The sequence below is a fragment of the Tenrec ecaudatus genome, chromosome 12 (genome assembly GCF_050624435.1).
Source record: "Tenrec ecaudatus isolate mTenEca1 chromosome 12, mTenEca1.hap1, whole genome shotgun sequence".
Lineage (NCBI taxonomy): Eukaryota > Metazoa > Chordata > Mammalia > Afrosoricida > Tenrecidae > Tenrec > Tenrec ecaudatus.
In genome coordinates, this window is record NC_134541.1 from 78,665,824 (window position 1) to 78,686,848 (window position 21,025).

At 46.6% G+C, this 21,025-nt stretch overlaps 1 protein-coding gene across 1 annotated transcript in view; it reads left to right on the forward strand.

Annotated features, from left to right (window-relative positions):
* The window catches only part of PYGB (glycogen phosphorylase B), a 64,575-nt gene that overhangs the window by 40,253 nt on the left and 3,297 nt on the right, over positions 1-21,025 (forward strand). The window contains exons 10-18 of the mRNA XM_075564186.1: positions 2,619-2,765; positions 3,498-3,661; positions 4,283-4,397; positions 4,615-4,716; positions 7,600-7,747; positions 15,284-15,342; positions 15,973-16,114; positions 18,528-18,735; positions 20,008-20,142. Coding sequence (XP_075420301.1) covers positions 2,619-2,765; positions 3,498-3,661; positions 4,283-4,397; positions 4,615-4,716; positions 7,600-7,747; positions 15,284-15,342; positions 15,973-16,114; positions 18,528-18,735; positions 20,008-20,142 — 1,220 coding nt within the window. The remainder of the gene's footprint in view (positions 1-2,618; positions 2,766-3,497; positions 3,662-4,282; positions 4,398-4,614; positions 4,717-7,599; positions 7,748-15,283; positions 15,343-15,972; positions 16,115-18,527; positions 18,736-20,007; positions 20,143-21,025) is intronic.

Here is a 21,025-nt window from a genome sequence, read left to right on the forward strand (position 1 = left end):
ATAAAAACCACAACACAGAAGAAGGGAAAAGAAAGAATACAAAGGAGTGAGGGGAAATGAAGGATAAAGAGAAAGTGGGGAAAAACAAGCTTTAAAGATAAAGAAGAGAGGAAAATAGCAATTCACAAATGGAATTTTTTAAAAATAAGTGTTGTTATTTAGAACAAAGAGGAAAAGAAAAAAGAGAAAGGTAAAACATGGGGAAAGTAGAAGAGAAAAAAGATGTCTGTATTTGGATTGATTCTTCTTTTGGTCCAGGAGTTCAGAGCATGTGTGGCCTGGCTGCAGCATTGGGCCACGTGTGCCCTAGGATGGGAACTGGGTCACCAGGGTGTTCGGGTCTTGTAGGTTCTCAGTTGGGCATAAGGTTATGCCAGACAGGGCAGAGTTACTGATGCATGTGCCCTGAATCTGTCGCCAAGCTATACCAAGCCTGGTTGTCTCGTCAGATCTCACGGGTCCTGGCAGTAGCTCTAAGCCACATGGCCCTAAATTTGGTTCTGAGCTGCATAAACCCTTGTCAGGCATTGAGCCTATGGGTCCTCACTGAGGTGTGGTGCTGATTGGTTGGCTGGGTGGTTTGGGCTGACAGTGGGGTACGTCCTGGGCACTTTGCAAATGGGCCTGCACCTTCTGCCCCTCTCCCTCTCCTTCCCACAGCCTTGAGGAGGCAGAAATTCAGTGCACTTAACCTTCAAACTATGTTCTGAGACTGCAGGTCACCCATCTCTCTTGCATGCTGGTTCTTCCCTGGCCTTTGCGGAGGGATTCCTCCATGTATGTGTTCAGTCAGCCTTCTTGCCCCAGAAGCCCTGTCAGTGGGTTCTTGTAGTGTTTTTCTAAATTTCTCCAAAATGTTTTTGTTTCCTCTGTGTGTGCTTGCACAACTATCTCAACATTGTCCTCTCAATTGATTCAAATTATCTCTATATTGTACTTTCTTGTAGATTCCTTATCAGCTAGTTCTAATCCCATTCCTTCCACGGAAATTTCTTTTGACTCTGAATTTTGTTTTTTGAGCACTCTATCTTTGCTTTTTCTTGTGAATTCACATTGTCTTTTGGCTCCAAGACATTGTGGCGTTCCTGTATTTGTATTTAACTGATGGTTGATTGTATCTTGCTATATTTTTAAGCGCTGTCTCCGCATGGATAGAAGATGTATGTGTCCAGTTTTCCGATTACTGTGTATCACAGTAAAGGGTGGGCTTGGGTAAGGGTCCTGGCCCAGTTGGTCAGGGTGCAGGGGGCAATGTGGGTGCTTGTTGTCTCCCTTTGGGTAGGTCAAAATGGAGAAGAAATCAAGAAAAAAAGAGTAGACAAAAGCAAATAAAGAAAGAAAATACTAAAGAGGAACAATAACAGCAAATGGAGGAAACAGAAAAACTGCCAGAAACAAGAATTTAACAACTAAAATGGAGGAAATGGAACGGACAATAAAACAAGAGGAGATAAAGACAGACAGAAATACAATAAGCAAAACTAGGGTGGGGTGAAAAAAGAAAAGTAGAGAAGAAAGCAAGAAAAATGAGGAAAAGGAAAAATAAAAGAGAAATAGAAGGACAACCTCCCCGCGGCCCCCCCCCCCACACACAAAACAAACAGGGAAAGGGAGGATAAAAGCCAAGGGATAATGGCAGGAAGACCCAGAGAGAAAACTCGTATGTGTGTGCCAGGAGAGTCGGGCTGGGGGATGCAGCTGTGATAGGTCTGCAGCCTCTGCCAGATAAGGAGCCCAAGGAGTGGGACTGGGGAGCAGCCAATCCTACGTGGAGTTCAGGAGACAGAGATGTTGTCTGTGGTCAGGACACCTGCTTTTTGTGTAGTCTTGGCTGCCTCAGCGGGTGTCTGAAATCAGAGTGCTTGTGCGCAGAAGGAAACACCGGAGCTCAGAGGGCAGCTGGGGCAGGGCGGCAGGTCCTGAAAGCATTTCTTCCCCTCCTAGAGGTGGCTGGGGTCGGGCACTACTCATTCTATTGTTCTGAGGAGGCAAACTTCTCTCATCTCCAGGGGGACTGGGGCTTCAGGAACCTGATCCTCAATGGCATGGTTCTCACCTCGGGCAGAGGAGGTGCGGTGCGTGGGGGGTTCTTACCAGCTGCTGATTGAGTGAAGGTGGGGCTGGTCACAGTTTGGGTCATGAAGAGGGTGTGCGGAACAGGAGAAGAGCCCACCTTTTTTATCAGTGGGGTGTGCTTGTGTGTCAGGCCACTGTGTCAATCAAATGCTCTTGAGAAAAGTTCAAGATGTCCATGCCTTGTGAGATCAGCCAACGACTCACCTGTCTGGATCCTTTCTTGCTGTTTTTTGTTCGACTTCTTCTGGGTGGTATCCAGTCTATTTCTGTATCCTTTTCCCAGAACGCAGGGCCCAGTATTATCATCTGCATCTGTTTCGTTTGGTCTCCTGTGCCTTTGTTGTGGAGGGTCTGTGTAGCACGAGTGTCCCCCTGCCATCTTGCGGGAAGTCCTTGACAGTGATGTCTATAGAAGCAGATCATTCGGTCTTTCTCCTGTCGAGCCTCAGGGTGGCTTCAAACCACCAACCCTTGAGTTAGCAGTTTAGCATAGAATCATTGTGTTACCAAGGTTCCCACGAGCAGCCCCTTTTTAATGGCAGGCCTGGGAAATAACCAAGAAGACATGCGCATACACCAACCACACTGTGCTGCCTGAGGCCTTGGAGCGCTGGCCTGTCTCCATGTTTGAGAAGTTGCTGCCGAGGCACCTGGACATCATCTATACCATCAACCAGAAGCACCTCGATGTAAGCATCTGCCTTTGAGGGGTGGGGCTGGAACAAGGCAGGGTCCCTCCTTGTAGCTCATGGGGAATTATTTGACCTTTGGGAGAAGCAGCCCATGTCCTATAGCGTATGGGGATGTGGTAGAGGGGTACAGTGGGGGGTACTGTCATTCAGCAGTACTATGAGTTTCCTGTGGAGGCCCCATTGTGTACAGAAGTTTGTGACTCATTTCTTTTAAAAATGTTTTCCATCTCTGAGCAGGAGTCACTTATTAGTCTGCTTTTTAGAAGAGCAGATAACCGCTGTGTGCGTGCTAAACAGAGCACTGGCTTTACTGTGTGCTCTTCAGAGAGGACAGTGAAACAGGGACAGAGCACTGAGGGGACAGCTCTAAGGATAGTCGAGCTCTCACCTTCTGTGGAAAAAGCAGCCGTTTCTTCTAAAAGCAGCTGTTTCCACTAGTCAAAATCTGATTACATCTATAAAAGAAATAGCTGCCTGGACTAAAATGGGCAGCAGTTCAGTCTTTTATCTCCTGAGTCAAATGGCACACCTCTCCAACCCAACAGAACAGAACTGCAAGTCCCTGTGTCCTTGGTCCTCCATGCTGCCCTGTATGAACTATGTCTCTGGGCTACTGGCCACGGTGTTGAGTGGCGGAGTTCAGTGTGGGTGCTGTGAGGCTGTGGCCACTTTCTCGGCTCCTAGGGCCTGCGGTCACTGAGACTGCTCTCCCCTCCGTGTTTCATACAGCACGTGGCGGCCCTGTTCCCAGGCGATGTGGATCGCCTGCGGAGGATGTCAGTGATTGAGGAGGGGGACTGCAAGAGAATCAACATGGCACACCTGTGCGTTATTGGGTCCCACTCCGTCAATGGAGTGGCCAGGATCCACTCGGAGATCGTGAAGCAGTCTGTGTGAGTTCTCTGCCTTCCCCAGGCTGTGACCACGGCTCCCCCAGTGCTCTCCTGCCAGACACACCTGTCAGGTGATGGGCTCAGTGCAACCCCTGGAGAAGCAGCGTATCTGCCTGCCTGGTATCTTGGGACTGCTCAGGCAGGGTCCTGGGGTCTGGAGTGCGTGAGTGTGGACCCCGCTCTTGGGAGGGCAGGGAACATTGGTGAGGCTATGGCTTTTGGTGTGGGTGGAAAGGGCAGAAGCTGCTGCTGGGTCTTTGCCTGACTAAACTTCTGAGTTGGATAGCCCATTCTACAAATGAGGAAAGTGAGCCTGGGCTTCTTGAGCCCTAAAGCCTGCACACCCTGCCCAGTCTTGGCTGGAGGCTGTGTCCATGTTGACCACAGGATGTGGTTTGCAGGGACCTGACTCAAAAACTATGAGGGGAACCAGCGCAGATAACCGCTAAGTAACGGCCGCTGGGAGTACCAGTCAGACATGTGCAGCATTGTAACAACCCAGAAACTTAAGTACTGCGCTTCAGGGTCTTTGGGGCATCTCATCAAAAGGTCATGGTGTCTGCTTCTTACCAAGTTCAGAACACAGCTTTGGGGACTGTTATCCATGCTCTGTGTCTTTAGTTTTAAAGATTTTTATGAGCTGGAGCCGGCAAAGTTCCAGAACAAGACCAACGGCATCACACCTCGCCGGTGGCTCCTGCTGTGCAATCCAGGGCTGGCCGACATCATTGTGGAGGTAAGGCCCCCGGGCCTACCTGGCCGTGTGGGACACTGGATCTGAGGGTGACAGATGTGGCGTGAGGATGCCACGGGCAGAATTAGGCAGTTGAGTTGTCTTCTGCGTAAGCATGGTCAGCCCTGCACAACAGGAGGGCAGGCCTGAGGGGTGGCCAGACAGGGCGGGAGGCAGCTCCAGCAAGGGGTAAAACCACGTGTCCTTTTTACTCTTCTAGAAAATCGGGGAGGGTTTCCTGACTGATCTGAGCCAACTGAAGCAGTTGCTGTCCTTGGTCAATGATGAAGCTTTCATCAGGGATGTGGCCAAGGTCAAACAGGTGAGCCTCACATTCAGGGCAGGGCCTTTGCCAATGGCATCCAGCGACACCCTTGCAAGCCCATGCTAGAAAGGAGTGGGTAGGCCTCTAATTACTCAGAGTGACACAAAGTCCAAGTTTGTGGCCCACCGAGGCTATTGCCCAGAATCCCACCTCATGAGTGCAATAGAACAGCAAGGAGAACAAAGTATCAGAGTCCCCAAGGATCCCCAAATGAAACTTCTGACTCGGGGAGCGGGGCTTGGCACCTCATCAGACCCATTCAGAAAACATTCATAAATGTCAGCAGACAGACCTGGAACTATTTATAGCCTTCTTTTTAAAATATCTATCTATATAAGACAGGCTACACAATCCCGAGGCGAGAACAATGGGACTGACGGCTCAGAGGGGACATCGAGAGGAGGAGGTGGGGAAGGTGGGGGAGCCAACAAACTCAGGGGAAGAGAACAAGAGGAGATCTAAATTGGTGGCGAGGAGGGCATAGGATGCCTGGTGGGGTTTGATCAAGGGCAGTGTAGCCGAGGGGAATTACTGGGAGCCGAACGAAGGTCAAACATGACAGTAGGACAGGAGGAAAATAAGAGAAAATAGAGGAAAGGACTAGGAGGCTAAAGGCATGTATATATGTAAGTATATTAATATATAATGATAGGGAGATAGTCTATGTACATACATTTAATTATTAAATATTAGCTAACAGGCAGGCAGTGAGCCTCTACTCAAGTGCTCCCTCAATGCAAGAACCCTCTGTGGTAATAAGCTGGCATTCTGTGACATTCACCTTGCTGACACGATCACTGAAGACAAAATAAGTGCATAAGCAAATGTGGTGAAGAAAGCCTGACTACTAAAGATATAGAGCAGCGGTTCTCAGACTGTGGGACTCAACCCCATTGGGGGTCGAACAACCTTTTCACAGAGGTTGCCTAAGACCATCAGAAAACACTTATTTCCTATGGTCTCAGGAACTGAGATGCCGCCCCTCGATGGTCTCCAGGCGGGTATGCCCACATGCAGATACGCCCATGTACGAGTACCTAGTGTGAAAACTGTTACCCATGCTACAAGACAAAATTTCATTTATTTGTAATTAGAAATAAATATTTCACAATATATAATTACACATTGTTTTAGCGATTAATCACTATGCTTTAATTGTTTAATTTGTAACAATGAAAATTCATCCTACATGTCAGATATTTACATTGAGATTCATAACAGAAGCAAAATTACAGTTATGATGTAGCAATAAAAATAATTTTATGGTTGGGGGTCACCACAACATGAGGAACTGTATTAAAGGGTCACTGTGTTAGGAAGGTTGAGAACCACTGATATAGAGACTCTGGGCTCTTCAGACTTGAAGTTAAACAAGCAACCATCTAGCAGGGAAGCACCAAAGCGCACCTGGAAGAAGCCCACCAGCCTGTGTGATCACGAGGTGTTGACCAGATCAGGTATCAGGCATCAGAAGACCCAAAACAATCATACCAGTGGGGAGGAGGGGGATTGGAGTGGAGACCCAAAGCCCATCTGTAGACAATTGGACATCCCCTCACAGAAGAGTCACAAGGAAGGGACAAGTCAGTCGGGGTACAGTATAGTATTGATGAAACACACATTCCTCTAATTCTTCAATGCTCCACCCCCCCGCCCCCAACTACCATGACCCCAGTTCTACCTTATAAATCTGGCTAGACCAAAGCATGTTCACTGGTACATATAAGAGCTCTCAACACATAGAATCCAGGACAGATAAACCCCTCAGGTACAGTAATGGGAGTAGTGATACCATGAGGGTAGAGGGAAGGTGGATTGAGAAGGAGGAGAAGGGGGAATCATCAAATGATCAATGTATAACATGTCTCCCACCCACCCCCAGTTGGACAAATAAAAATGTGGGTGAAGGGAGATAGCAGATGGCATAAAATATGAAAATAATAATAATAAAATTTATCAAGGGTTCCCAAGGGTGGGAGTGAGGGGGGAGGAGGGAAAAAAGAGGAGCTGATACCAAGGGCTCAAGTACAAAGAAAATGTTTTGAAATGATGATAGCAACATAGGTGCAAGTATGCTTGATACAATTGATGTATGCATTGTTATAAGAACTGTAAGAGCCTCCAATAATTTTTTTTTAAAGAATCCCACTGTAGACTCCAAGGTCCTTCCAAACATCCAGTGGGCACCTACGTCCAAACCTGGCTTCCCTCCACTGCTGTTCTGTAGGAGAAATCTGGCCAGAGCAAAGCTGCTGTGGAGCGTCTATTTCAAATGTCTAATCGCTACACTCTGAGTTGTACCTCAGCTTCCCTACGAACAGCCACAGCCTTTGGAGAATTTGCCTATAATCTCACACTATGCAAACTAGGACCGTGTTAGTTGTTTGAAATGTATTGAGCAAGTACATGGCTACTTGGACAGAGAATCCGAGAGCAGAGCTGCTTCTGCTCTTGCTACACAGGGGTGTCAAGTCACCGGGTCCTCTGCATTGCTAAGCCATGTGCCTCTCACTCCGCCATGCCCGTACAGAGGGAGGGGCCCAGAGAGAGTACTGCGTTGTAAAGCCATGCACCTTTACCTAAAGTGCTCAATGACTCTCCTGTCACTTTCTCGCCCTACGGTCTTCAGTTCCACTCTAGTCCTGCAGCGACCTGTGGAGGTGCCCTCACCACTGTGTTTCTCGGCCCACAGCTCTGCCTTCCTACCATGAGCCTACTATCCCAGCAGCAGCAAGCTGACCTGCCTGGACACACTCTCTTGGGTTGTAGTTTTTCTCAGAAAGCAGAGCTGGGTTGGACCTTGGAAATGTGTGTTTTGAGCAATGTCATGGCCCGGTGCCCGTTAGCTATCTAGACTGTCCTTTCCTTTGGCTCCCCCAGGAGAACAAGATGAAGTTCTCTGCCTTCCTAGAGAAGGAGTACATGGTGGAAATCAACCCCGCCTCCATGTTTGACGTACACGTGAAGAGGATCCATGAGTATAAGCGCCAGCTGCTGAACTGCCTGCACATCATCACCCTGTACAACCGTGAGTGGTCTTGTCAGCCACCCTGCCCCTTCAGCCGCTCTTGGGGTCCTCTAAGCACGCCGTGGGCACATGCCTTATGCATAGTCCCAGGCTTTGCTCTCTACAGTCAAGGTGGGTGGGAAGGGTTGACATCCCAAAGTGCTCTGTGTGTCCATTGCCAGAAAGGCCAGAGAAAAGACAGGTGAGCCCTCAGCTTCAAACCCTGAAATGCAGGGAGCCCTGAGTTGAGTCCGGGCATACTAAGTCTAAGCAATAATGGTACAGGTGGGAATTTTTCTGCAGGACCCTAAAGCTGGGTTTTAGAATTGGGTTAGTGTTTCTTTTCAATTTAGTTAATCTCCATCAGACATCTTAGGTATATGGCCAAGGTTTGCTTATCAGAGGCATAGTATATGTATAAGGAATAAAGTCGAACTCGCTGTCGTTGATCCAGTCCCATCGCACAGTGGCCCATGTGGGGCCAAGTACAACTGTGCTCTATATGGTTTTATTTCCTTCTTCAGAAAGTTTTATTGGCATATAATCCAGTGGTTTAAATATACTAAGGCCTGTGTAATTGTCACTACAATCAATTTTAGATCATTTTCTTCATTCTTGTGCCCATTATTATTAGTTCCCCACTTCTCCCCACCCTTCCCCACTCCTCCCCACTCCTCCCCACCATTCCTTAACTCTAAGGAATCTAGTTACTATCTCTATGAATTACCTATCCTTTATTTCATATAAAGAAATAATACAAAAGCCCCAACAATGAAAGCAAAATAAAAACAGAAAAACTTCAATCCAAAATAAAGAAGAAACTAGAATAAATTAAAAATGGGTCAAAAAGGAAAACTTTTTTTTTTTTAGGAAAACATTTTTTAAAGTTAAATTTTTTGCACTGTGTCTGAGGGCAAGACTATCCACATCGCTAGCCAGTGAGGACGTTCAGTGGAGGCTTAACCCGAATACGGAGTCTGCAAATGGATGGGAGGCTTTTACTGTCATCCAAAGCCTTCTACAAACAGGGAGTTCAGCTCGAATACAATTCCCTCCTCGGACCTTCTATTTTATTGTTTACAATATTTGGATCACACTGGCTGGTGTGCTCCTTCCATGTGGAATTAGCTGGCATCACATTTGTTGTGAAATAATTTCAATAACCTCCATGAGATATTTGGTAATGCTAGTAATTGTATCATTAATCTAGCCAGTGGTATAGGCTTTTTTATTATTGGCTGGGATTTAATACATATAACGTATCATTCCATTTTCAATCACATCAAGTAGAATTGTGCAATTGCTACCACAGTCAGTGTTCATTCTTTTCTACATGGACTCCTTGACATTATCATCTCCCTTTTATCCCGCCAGCACCTCTGGAAACCACCTCCTGTCCCCCACCCCCGAAGCCCCTTACTCTACTCGTTCATCAGTTTTATATACCGAAAAACAGAAACGCATATAATACAGTTTCAAGAGGGTGACCTCCTTTCACATAACCACTCTGAGATACATTCTACTATAAACAAAGAAAAAACAAACAAAACAATACACACCAAAAATAGAGAACATTTTGGAAACAGATCCGTTCCAGACCGCATCACTGAGAAAAGGAAAATACATTTAGGTAAGTTCTTTAGACTAAGATACATGGGATTTTCAGTTATACAGATTAAAAATGTGAGTATTGAACACTATTTAAGAAAGCAATGAGGGTTAGACAAAGATTTCAATCACACTCATTCACTAAGGTAAACTATGTCTGTAGGATTAAGATGTATCAGAAAAAAACAAATAAAGAATGAAAATAGCAAGTATAAAGTCGTCTTAAGTTGCCAATAACTGGGAAACCTCAAAAGTAAAAGATTTTAAGCAAAGTCCACTGATTTCCAAAACCACAGCCTGTGATAGAAGCCCTCTGCTTCTCCTCATCCCAGGGTGTTTCAGCTTTAGCTCCAAAGAAATATCTCAGTTCCTTTCATCTGGAACAGGTATATTTAAGGTAAAGTCTGGGTCCCATAGTGGGGTTTCCAAATAGCATAATTTTGATGTGGGTTAAAATCTAACACCCAGGTAGCCAATAGCACACAGCCAGGTTCACTGAGGGCTTTGCAGAAACTGTGGAAATACATCATGAGTAACATAACACAGGGCGGATTCCACCGTTTGGAATCTATATAAATAATGTTAATCGCTCTCTTGAAGAGCAGGCTGCCATTCCTTGGTTTACTGACCAACAAAAGTGAAACCACCAACTGAGAAGCAGAGGCATTCCTCTGCGCGTGAATTTCCTCTGAAATTCACTCATGACCACGATAGGAGTGTCTATTAATTTGGGGGGACTATGGGGCAATGCTAGATCAAAGGATCTATTTGGTCCTCTCCCTCTCCCCTCTAAATAAAAGCTGACCCCAGCTGACATGCGCCCTCCTCTGAAGTGGCGTGTAAGATGTGCCAATAAGGGAGTGATCAGATACATCGCACAGACACGCCACCACGTTGTTTGGGAGACTTGATTCAATGATTCCATGACCTGAGAACAGATGCTCGCTTTTGCCTTGGCGCTTGTCCTTGCAGTAATGGCCTCAGACAATATTTGCCCTTTTGTGATTAGCTTCACTCAGCATAATGTTCTCCAGGTGCATTCATGTCGTGACTATCGAGGTGCGCTGTACTTTTGAATGATGCATAGCATTCCATTGTGTGTATGTGCCAAGGTTTCTTTAGCTGTCTTTCGACTGATGGGTTTTTGGGTTGTTCCCAACTTCTTGCTATTGTGAACAGTGCTGCCACGAACATGGGAGTGCATACATCTGCTCACTTTATGCCGCTCACTTCTTTAGGAAATACGCCTAGCAGAAGTATCGGATCGTATGGGGTTCCATTCCCCGTTGGCTTAGATAGCACTATGTCACTTTCCACAGTTATCATGTTTACAGGTCCACGGCACTGTATGAGAGTTCCAATCTCTCTGCACCTTCTCATTTTTTTAAATTGAGCTGTCACTGTCAGTGTTAGGTGCTGTCTCATTGGTGCTTTGATATGCATTTCCCAGATGACTAGTGACTGAGCATTTTTGTATGTTTGTTGCCCATTTGAATGTCATTTTTACTGAACTGTCTATTAATCTTTGGCCCACTGGATTTCTTTTTTTTTAACAATTTATTGGGGCTCATACAATTCTTATCACAGTTCATACATATACATACATCAATGGATTTCTTTTTTCTTATTGAGGTCTTTGGTAATCTATAGATTTTAGCTAGTATTCCCTTGTTAGTTGTGTTGTTGCTAAAGATTCCCCTCTCCCCAGTTTGAGGGCTTGCTTTTTACTCTTTTGATGTGCATAAGTGTCTTATTTTTAGTAGGTCTCAGTCATCTATTTTCTCATGGATATCTTCAGAGCGCTGTGATTTACATGTAGGTGTTTGATCCATACAGAATTTGTTTTTGTATGTGAGGTGAGGTATGGATCCTGCTTCATTTTTCTGCAGAGGGAGATTCAACATAAATGGATGAGTTTATTTCTGGGTTTGGATTTGACGTTTTGTACCACTGGTTTGTGTAATGATCATTGTACCAGAACCAGGCTGTTGTGGACTAATGTGCCCATGAAATATGTTTTGAGGTTGGGTAGTGTGAGACCTCTTATTTTTTTCTTTTTAAGGAGTTCTTTGCTTATCCTAGGTCTCTTCCGTCTCCACATGAAGTTAATAAGTAGTTTTTCAAATTCTATTAAGAATAAAGTTGGGATTGGAATTGCATTTTATTTATAGATCGCTTTGGATAGTATTGGCATTTTCAAAATAGTAAGCCTTTCAATGAATGAACATGGAATAATCTTCCATTTGTATCTCTTGGTTTCTTGTAGTAGTGTTCTGTAATTTTCTTTGCACAAATGTTTCTTTGGTTAGGTTTATTCATAAATATTTCATCTTTTGTGTGGCTATTATAAATAGTATTGTTTTATTGATGCTTTTTTAATAAGTTCTCTTCATTAGTGTACAGGAATCTGATTGGTTTCCACTTGTTGATCTTATGTCCTGCCATGTTGCCAAATCTTTCCATTGTTTTTGTTAGTCTTTGGGGGTTTATACTTATAAAATCATATCATTCACAGATTGAGGGTTTTGCTGCTTCTTTGCCCATTTGGACTTCTTTGACTTCCTTTTTTGTTGTTGTCTACTGGTTCTCGCTGGCTTTCTGCATAGTGTTGAGTTAGAGTGATGATTGGGAACATCCCTGTCTGGTTCTTCTTCACAAGGGACATGATTTGTTTTTCCCTCTGGAGCAAGATACTGGCTGTTGATTTTTCATACATGGCCTTTATTATGTGGAGATTTGGCTCTTTGATCCCTCTTTTGTTGAGTGTTTTTATCATGAGTACGAATATTGTCAAATGCCTTTTCTGCATTGATTAATATGATCATGTAGTTCTTATTCTTTGTTTTTTTAATGAGGTAGATTATATAGTCTTCTAATGTTCAACCATCCTTGGGTAGCTGGTATGAATCTCACTTGATCATGGCATACTATTTTTTATATAAATGATTGGATTCTATTAGCTAGGACTTTGTTGAGAATTTTTGCATGCATGTTCTTTTTTTAAAAATCATTTTATTGGGGCTCATACAACTCTTTTTTTCATCTTGCATATCTCAATTTTTATTTATTTTATTTTTTTACATTTTATTAGGGGCTCATACAACTCTTATCACAATCCATACATGCCTCAATTGAGTAAAACATCCTTATACATTCGTTGCCCTCATCATTCTCAAAATTCGCCTTCCACTTGGGTTCCTGGAATCAACTCATTTTCATTTTTTCCCTCCCCCTCCCTCTCCACCCCCCCTCCCTCATGAACCCTTAATAATTTTAAAATCATTTTATTGGAGCTCATAGAATTCTTATCACAATCCATACATACATCAATTGAGTAAAACATCCTTATACATTCGTTGCCCTCATCATTCTCAAAATCCACCTTCCTCTTGGGTTCCTGGAATCAGCTCATTTTCATTTTCCCATCTACCTCCCTCCCCTTTCCCCCCTTCCTCATGAACCCTTATATTTTATAAATTATTATTTTATCTTATCTTACACTGCCCGGCGTCTCCCTTCACCCACTTTCCTGTTGCCCATCCCCCAGAGAGGAGGTTATATGTAGATCCCTGTGATCAGTTCCCCCTTTCTACCCCCACTTCCCTCGCGGTATCACCACTCTCACCGCTGGTCCTGAGGGGTTAATCTGTCCTAGATTCCTTGTATTTCCAGATCTCATCTGTACCGCTGTGCATCCTCTGGTCTAACCAGATTTGCAAGGTAGAATTGGGATCATGACAGATGGAGGGGAGGAAGCGTTTAAGAACTAGAGGAAGGTTGTGTGTTTCATTAGTGCTACACTGAACCCTGAGTGACTCATCCCCTCCCCACTACCCCTCTGCAAGGGATGTCCAGCTCTCTACAGATGGGCACTGGGTCCCCATCATGCACGCCCTCTTTCACGATGATGCATGCATGTTCTCACGGGATATTGGTGGTGTTTTCTGTCCTCGCGGTTTCTTTGCCTGGTTTTAGTGTCAGGGTTACGCTCCCTGCATACAATGAGGCTGCTGTCCTTTGCTATATTCTGGAATAACCTGTGACAGCTCTTCTCTAAATACTTGGTAGATTCCCCCTGTGAAGCCATCTTACTTCTTTAGGAATGTCCTTGGTTGGAAGTTTTTCAATGACTTGATATATTTTTTCCTTTGTTATAGATCTGTTGAGGTTTTCGACATCAGTTTGCATTAATTTGGGTAGATATTTCTAGAAATGTATCCATTTCATCTAGATTTCCAAATTCGTTGGACTATAGTTTTTCATAGTAGTATGTTATTCTTATTTCATTTTGTTCTGTTTTCATCTCTAGTCCTGGATATTTGCATCTTCTCTTCCTTTGCTAAGTTTACCAATAGTTTGTTAATCCTTTTAAAGAACCAACTTCTTGGTGTGTTTTTTTTCTTCAATTCTGCCCCTCCCCCCAGTTTTAGAGTTAATTTATTTCTGCTCTAATCTTTAGTTCTTTTATTTTCTTTTGGGCTTATTGTGTTGCTCATGTTCTAGATGTAGAAAATTCTGTTTTAAGGCATTTGTTTTTATTTTCTCCTCTTTATTAATGCTTTGCCCTTGTTCGATTGTTGATTTCTAGTTTTATAATGTTGTGGTCTGAGAAAACGGGTTGTACAGTCTTAATGTTTTAAAATTTATTAAGGCTTACTGTATAGCCTTAAATATGGTCTATTTTGGAGAGTAAGGTTTTCAAAAGAACAAATATATCTGCCTTGGATGAAATCTAGCCAGAATGCTTCTTGTAAACAAGGATGGCTTTTAGTCATGTACCTTGGGCATGGTATCAGGAGGGACCAGTCCCTCGAGTCGGGCATCATATTGCTTGAAGTAGAGGGCTCATAAAAAGGAAGAAGAGCCTCAACAAGATAGATTGACACTGGCTACAAAAAATTGGCAACAACTATGAGGCTGCAAACATAGCAGCAATTCTGAAGAGTGCACAACACGGGCCACGGTCTCATTCTTTTATGGATAGGGTAGCTATGAGTCAAAGCAGCTTGACAGCATTAAATAATAAAAAGGCTCCTCCAGGTGCAAGAGCCTGACCCTCAGAACCGATGTACTATGGCAGAGGACACCCTTATAGACTATATTTGATGCTGATCCCCAGCAAAGTCACATGAGGCAGCAACAGGTGTGTCCCCCGTACTGCTGGATGCCAAGGCAGCCCAGAGGCTCAGTGATCAATGTACCCCTCCCCTAGCCCCCAAGAATGGTCACATGGTCACCTAGCAGTAGCTAATGTCATGTGAGGCAAACCTTTTTTAAATGAGCTTCTTAGTAAGCCCCTTACCCCAGAACTCTGGAAATCATTGACCTGGCAAGGATAATCTGTTTGAGGAGGCTGAGGGAGGCTCACCTGTTAGCTGGGTCCTGAATCAGCTGTGGTAGGGAGTTCCCATGTTCTGGTGGGGAGCAGGGGCTCCTGCCCCATATCCTGATAGCAAGTATAGAGTTGACGACTTTTGATGCAGGCTCTAAAGGAGAGTATGAAAACTTTGTCTAAACACCCCTGATCCCATTGCTGAAGCCCCCTCAATACTTCCTAGGCCCATCTCTTTGTCTGTGCAACCAAAACAACACACCCAAAGCGCATTGTGTAAAAGCACAAACACGGCTTTGTTCAAAGATGTGAGCGATGGTGTCTACATGTGGAAGTCAGGGCATAGCAGTTCCTGGGGACTGTGTGTGGTTGGTGCTTGGTGAGAGCAGCAGCAAAGGGGTCTTCGTCACTCCTGTGGCTCTTGGCTTACTTAGAGGAAACTCAGAGTCACGCTGGGCAGTGTGTTACAGGTGTGGCCCTGGCGTCCACATCTCTGGGTCTTGGTCTTAGTGCCTTCTGCCACTACTGGTGGGGGTGTTTGTTCTCCCACGGGAGGTGGACAGGTGGCATTCCCTGACGCGGGTGTCAGTGCCTTACACAATCTCCTTTATCTGCAGGAATAAGGAAAGACCCAGCAAAGTCCTTTGTACCCAGAACCATCATGATTGGAGGCAAGGTAAGTGATGCCTGAGACTGGCCCAAACCATCACACACCTGATTCTTGGGAGGTCAGAAGACCTTGGAGCCAGATCCAGTAGGTAGGTTAGAAAATACCTGACCCAGCCAGTTAGATGCCTGTCACCTCCATTGACCTGAGGGACCCTTCCCTGTCCAGCATCCAGGGTGGTCCCCCAGACCTTTCATAGTCTACAGCTTCTGCTCTACACCTTGTTTCCTTGTTGAAGAAGCGTGGTGGTCTGTCCCACAGCCGCCACTACTAGACCCTCCGAATGGTGTCATAGGCTGATTTTCCCTGGGCTTGACAGTCAGCTCTAGAGGGCCTTTAATTCCTAATTCTGGCTACAACACTGGGATCAGGTGTCGGGGTTGGTGAAAGGCACTTCAGGTTCTTATGAAGGATGGCGTGGGCCTCATCCTGTGTACTGGATGTGGGAACTTACTTATGTTTAGCCTGGGAACGGACACATCGTGGAAGACGTCAGTAGAGCACTGCTTCGGTGCTCCTGGAATGCATGGCTTTCCTGCCTAACCCTTCAGATCTCGTATTGCCTGGGCTTCCACCTCCCAAGTACCATGAGAATGACACAGATCTTCAGTGCCCTGCCACACTGACCTTCTCTTCCAGGCAGCTCCCGGTTACCACATGGCCAAAATGATCATCAAGCTGGTCACGTCCATCGGCAATGTTGTCAATCACGACGCCATTGTAGGTGACAGGCTCAAAGTGATCTTCCTGGAGAACTACCGTGTGTCCTTGGCCGAGAAAGGTATTTGGAAGGCCTTCATGAACCAAAGGGTGCCCTTCCTGGGCATGAGGTGGCTGAGACCTACAATTAGGATGTACACTCAGCGTGAGCAGCAGGCCTGGGTTAAAGTGCTCCCTCCTTGTTGAGGGCACTGTGTGTACCACACAGGTAGAATGATTCTCAAGGCGGGTGCCCTCTCCTCTGCTGCCCTTGGTCTTGTTATCGTTTCACTGTCTCCTTTTCCTGGGGCCTTGGCAGGCCATGTTCCTAGCTAGTGGAAGCATGCAGCCTCTTCACTGCCTCTATTGCCAGACCTCTTGCCACTGGCCTGGTTGCTTATAGGTACATTGCTCTTTCATGCTGGCGAGCACTGGCCTCTTACCTTTCCTCTGGGAAGCTATAAGCAAGTGTCCACCAGCTGTTCAGAGCCCAGGACTTACCTGCCACCTGGAATCAAGCCTGGGGTACCTAGGACATGTGTTGCTACTTGAGGAGGTACCTGGGAGAACACCGATCCTGTCAGGGTAGACCAGCCACTAAAACATCATCAGGGGTCCGGTAGGTGTAATTATACAGCGATAATAAGATTATAGTAAAGTCATAGAGAGCATGAGAGATAGAAGATTGAAATAATGGAGTCAGACACATTTCATAGTAACATGCTCACCTCAGCCTCATTTAGTGAGCCACGTAGAGTCAGCGAGAACTATTTATTGCTAACCAAGGCTTTTATATTCTCTGGGAACATGGAAGCCTCCTAATTACAGGTGAGGCCATATGACACAGAAAAGGGTTGCGCTATAGGTAATACAGTAATGGGAGGGGTGATCTAGAGGTAACCACGCAATAAGAAGGGGAAGTGTTGGGGGTACACATGTGACAAGATGGGCAGATCCTATATTCAGGGAGGCAGCCTAATTTTGGAGATCACTGAGCCAGTTTGACCTGTTCTCTGCTTGCTATAGGAACCATTATCAGTAAGGTCTAAACCCCACCTACAGGAACCAAACCTATGACTGCAAGCCTTTAGGGAGAAGTGTAGCCCATTGTCCGTAACAACAGGGAGTGGGCCCTACCTGTGGTGGGACCAGACAGTAGTCTGGCAGCTGACTGTCTTCAGGGAGGTAACTTGACAATCATTTACCATTAGCTGCAAGCAGTGTCCTAAGTCTAGCATATCTGGGGGAGACGACTTGGGGGAAATCTGTTTCCCACACGATCCAACCCAGATTTCCTTCTGAACTGGTTGCTTCTGAGGCTGCGGCAACAGAACGGTTTGTCTAACCAGTGGTGGCCGCCTGCACTGGCCTCCTGTTTTGGGGCCCAGGCAGAGTGACATCACCAATACTGCTTCCTGGCGCTCCCTGCCAAGGATTTGTGAATCTACCCAGCCTTGTCCTATGGCCATGCTGCTCTACTGCCTTAATTGCAGTGGCCCTTGAAGTGAACTTGGGCCGTACTACCCAGGGTCTGGCCAGGAACTTTAGTGCTGTTTCTTTGCCAAACTTTAAGAACAGTTTCTCCCCTGGCATCTCAGCTGCCTAGCATGCATCCCCTACCTCCAGTTTAGAGCCAACTGACTCCTACTGCTGCCATTGAAAAAGCCAGTCACACGGAGTTGGGCACATTCCAGACAGCTATGGGTCATGATGATATTTGCTGGGCTTTGTAGCCTGCAGGGCAGGGGACAGCAGTGTTATCCTGCTACGGGGCCAGCCATTGGCCCACTTTGGAGAGGGCTGGCTCCCAGTACCCACCCACCTGCAATGAACTGAGGGTGAGATGAGGCAGCAAGTCTTGCTAATGTGCCCCTGGGATAAGGCCAGGTGTGCTTTTCTTCCTGGCCAGCAAGGGTTGCAGGGATCCATGAGGAGTAGTGTCTGAGGAGGACCCGACACCTGGCTGTCATTCTCGTGCAACACCAGTCGTCCGCACATCTGGTGATGCTCACACACATTCAGATACATGTGTTCTAGTTCTTTCGCTCCAACAGCAGCCTTAAGGGGCGAGCAAGATATAAGTGACATCCGAATGAGAATGAATGATAACACTCACAGCATCAAAAGACCCATCAGACTCTGCTGTGGTCATGGTGCCTGGAAAGGTTCTAGAATAAATAGCTTTTGCCAGCTTTATTTTGAATCTCTTTTTCCCAGCTGCTCTGAATCAAGGCAGGGTGGGCAAGGTGGCTCTCGTCTCTCAGCTCTAGAATGGGGGTGGGCTGAGGGGGGGGGGAGTACTGCCTGGAAGGATGAGCCCCGTGGCACACCCGCACTATCCACCTCAGGAAGTGGAGCGGGCCAGATCATCACCCCGGGCACATCTTCCTCTCGGCCCTGGCAAGAGGGACCTTGGTTGTACTTTCCCGAGTGGGGTGGGGTAGCGCCTCAGTAGTAGCTGCAAGTGGCTGACCACCCTCCTGTGCTTGCTCTAGTGATTCCATCTGCAGACCTGTCACAGCAGATCTCTACTGCGGGCACCGAGGCCTCGGGTACGGGCAACATGAAGTTCATGCTGAACGGGGCCCTCACTATCGGGACCCTGGATGGCGCCAATGTGGAGATGGCGGAGGAGGCAGGGGAGGATAACCTCTTCATCTTTGGCATGCGGGTGGAGGAAGTGGAGGCCCTGGACCGGAAAGGGTATGTGCCCACCATCTTGTCTGGGCCTGTGGTGGTGCCAGGATCGGAGCAGCTCTTGTGGGAGTGTTAGCCATTTCAGGATGGCTTCACAGACGTGGCCACTCCCGAGCTGCTGACAGCTGACTGCTGTGCTCATTGGGTTTCTCAGTGAATGCCTGTCCTCTAGTGAAGTGCAGTGACCCCCTTCATTCCTTTCATCACTGGAGGACACCTGCTCCCTCCCAGAGGGTGACCGGGGACGCAGCACAGGGCAGGTGGCTCCCAAGTCCAGCCCCTTCGGTCCTAAGGTGATGACACCCCCATCTCTGGAGTCAAAGTCACACTCCTCCTCTGGCCAGATGATCTTCAGCTGACTTAGGAAATTTGAGCTTGCCCACTGCCAAGGTTCCTTAGTCTTTTAACCTTTAGTTTTAGAGTGATTTGCAAGTTCACAGAGCAGTTTCAGAGACAGGACAGGATCCTGGTGCTCCCCTTAACCCCTCCCTCATTTGGGCCTTGTGTAGGCATCACTGCACATCATAGTCAACCACACTCCAGTTCCTTCCCCACAGCAGTATCTTCTGAGCCAGGACCCAGAACAGGCAGCACTGCATTGGCTGGCTGCCACGCTTTCTCAGCTTCCCGTGCTGCATGACCTCCACCTTGGTCTTATTCTGAATGGTAGTTGAAAAGAAAAGGTAGTGTTGTCCAAATGCCTATACACTTGGGAAAGTTGGTAAGGTCTTGGACACCCCCCAGGTGAAACACAAATGTACGTATTTCTTAAAACATCGGAGCTGTTTCCTGTGCATGCCTTGCCCCCCCCCCCCCCCGACCACCACCCCTAACACACACATACGCCGCCGCCACCACCACGCTCTTCCAGCTTCTGTGCTCGGCCCTGAGCGCATACTTCCTCATGTCCCCAGTCCCTTGAGCGGATGGTGCGAACCTGCTTGTCTTGCTTGCTTGCATTTACCCTGCATCTTCAAAGCCCCATTGAGGGCATTTCTTAAACCCTGTCATGAGGGGTGCAGGTAGAGACTCTGGGTGTGGGGGCTGTGGGCTCAAGGGGCTGAGCATATAGATCTGAAAGCTCTGCCAGGTTCTCACAGACCAGTTGTGAGCAGCCTGCTGCAGCAGAAATGCCATGAGGCACACATTTTGTACATTTTCTAGGACTGACTTTTTAAAGAGCAGCAGGTGACATTCCGCTTGAACTCTCAGCAGCTACCTGGTGACAGGGGCTGCTGCTCGGTGCTCTGATGCTGACTCACGACCTGGTCCCCACAGGTACAATGCCAGAGAGTTCTATGACCGCCTCCCCGAGCTCAGGCAGGCGGTGGACCAGATAAGCAGTGGGTTCTTCTTGCCCAAGGAGCCTGACTGCTTCAAGGACATTGTCAACATGCTGATGCATCACGACAGGTAATACGCTGCCCTGTCCCGCTGGCAGAAAGGCCCGCCTCTTGAGGCAAGCGGCTCTTCTCCGCAGTGTGCACTGATTAGGCCACAGCGAAGCCAATGCTGGAGCTGACTGTGGCCACCCCGGGGAATGGATGTGACGGGCTGTGGGCAATGTCGTGATGGTCCTGTCTGAGGTGGTGCCCAGGTTTCAGTTGAGCATCTTAGTGAACATGAGTGCTTGTCCCCAAGAGGCCACGCAGGCAGAACATCTCTCAAGAGGCCTCTGGGAAGTGGGCTTGGGAGGGTCTGCGAAGTGACCAGACTGGTGCGGTAAAGAAGAACTTGTGTCAGTGATGTTATAACAGTTAGTGTCTTCCTGCACTGTACTTAACAAAGTGCAAGTTTCTCTCCTGAGACAACAGCACCATCTCGCATGGCATTGTGCCGTCCAAGGAGAGCGCTTGGCCAACAACTGAAATAGTCTCAGGCTGAGAAGTAACCTTTCTTATACTTTGTTTCTTTCAGCTTAGATTTTGGCCACTGTTCTGTCTTCTTTTTAAAAAGATTTATTTTACTATGCAATGCTTTTTTTTAAGTGTACAAGTCTTAAGTGTCATTACTTAAATCCACCATTTTGTGCTAACATCACTTTTTGATAACTGTGTGATCAGCCGGCTCCAATTTGACCAAATCAAACACACACACACACACCACACACACACCCCCAGTGAAGCCAGGACTTGAAACACTTTTATAAATTGTACTTTTGACTCAATAGTAAACAAAGTACAAGTCAAATGTCCAGAACACCAGGGAATGCAGTGTTGCCTAGGTTACAGGTGTGCTCCTCCCAGGTAGACTTGAGGTTGAGTACAGGGCTAGAAATTTTGTTCCCCAGCACCTA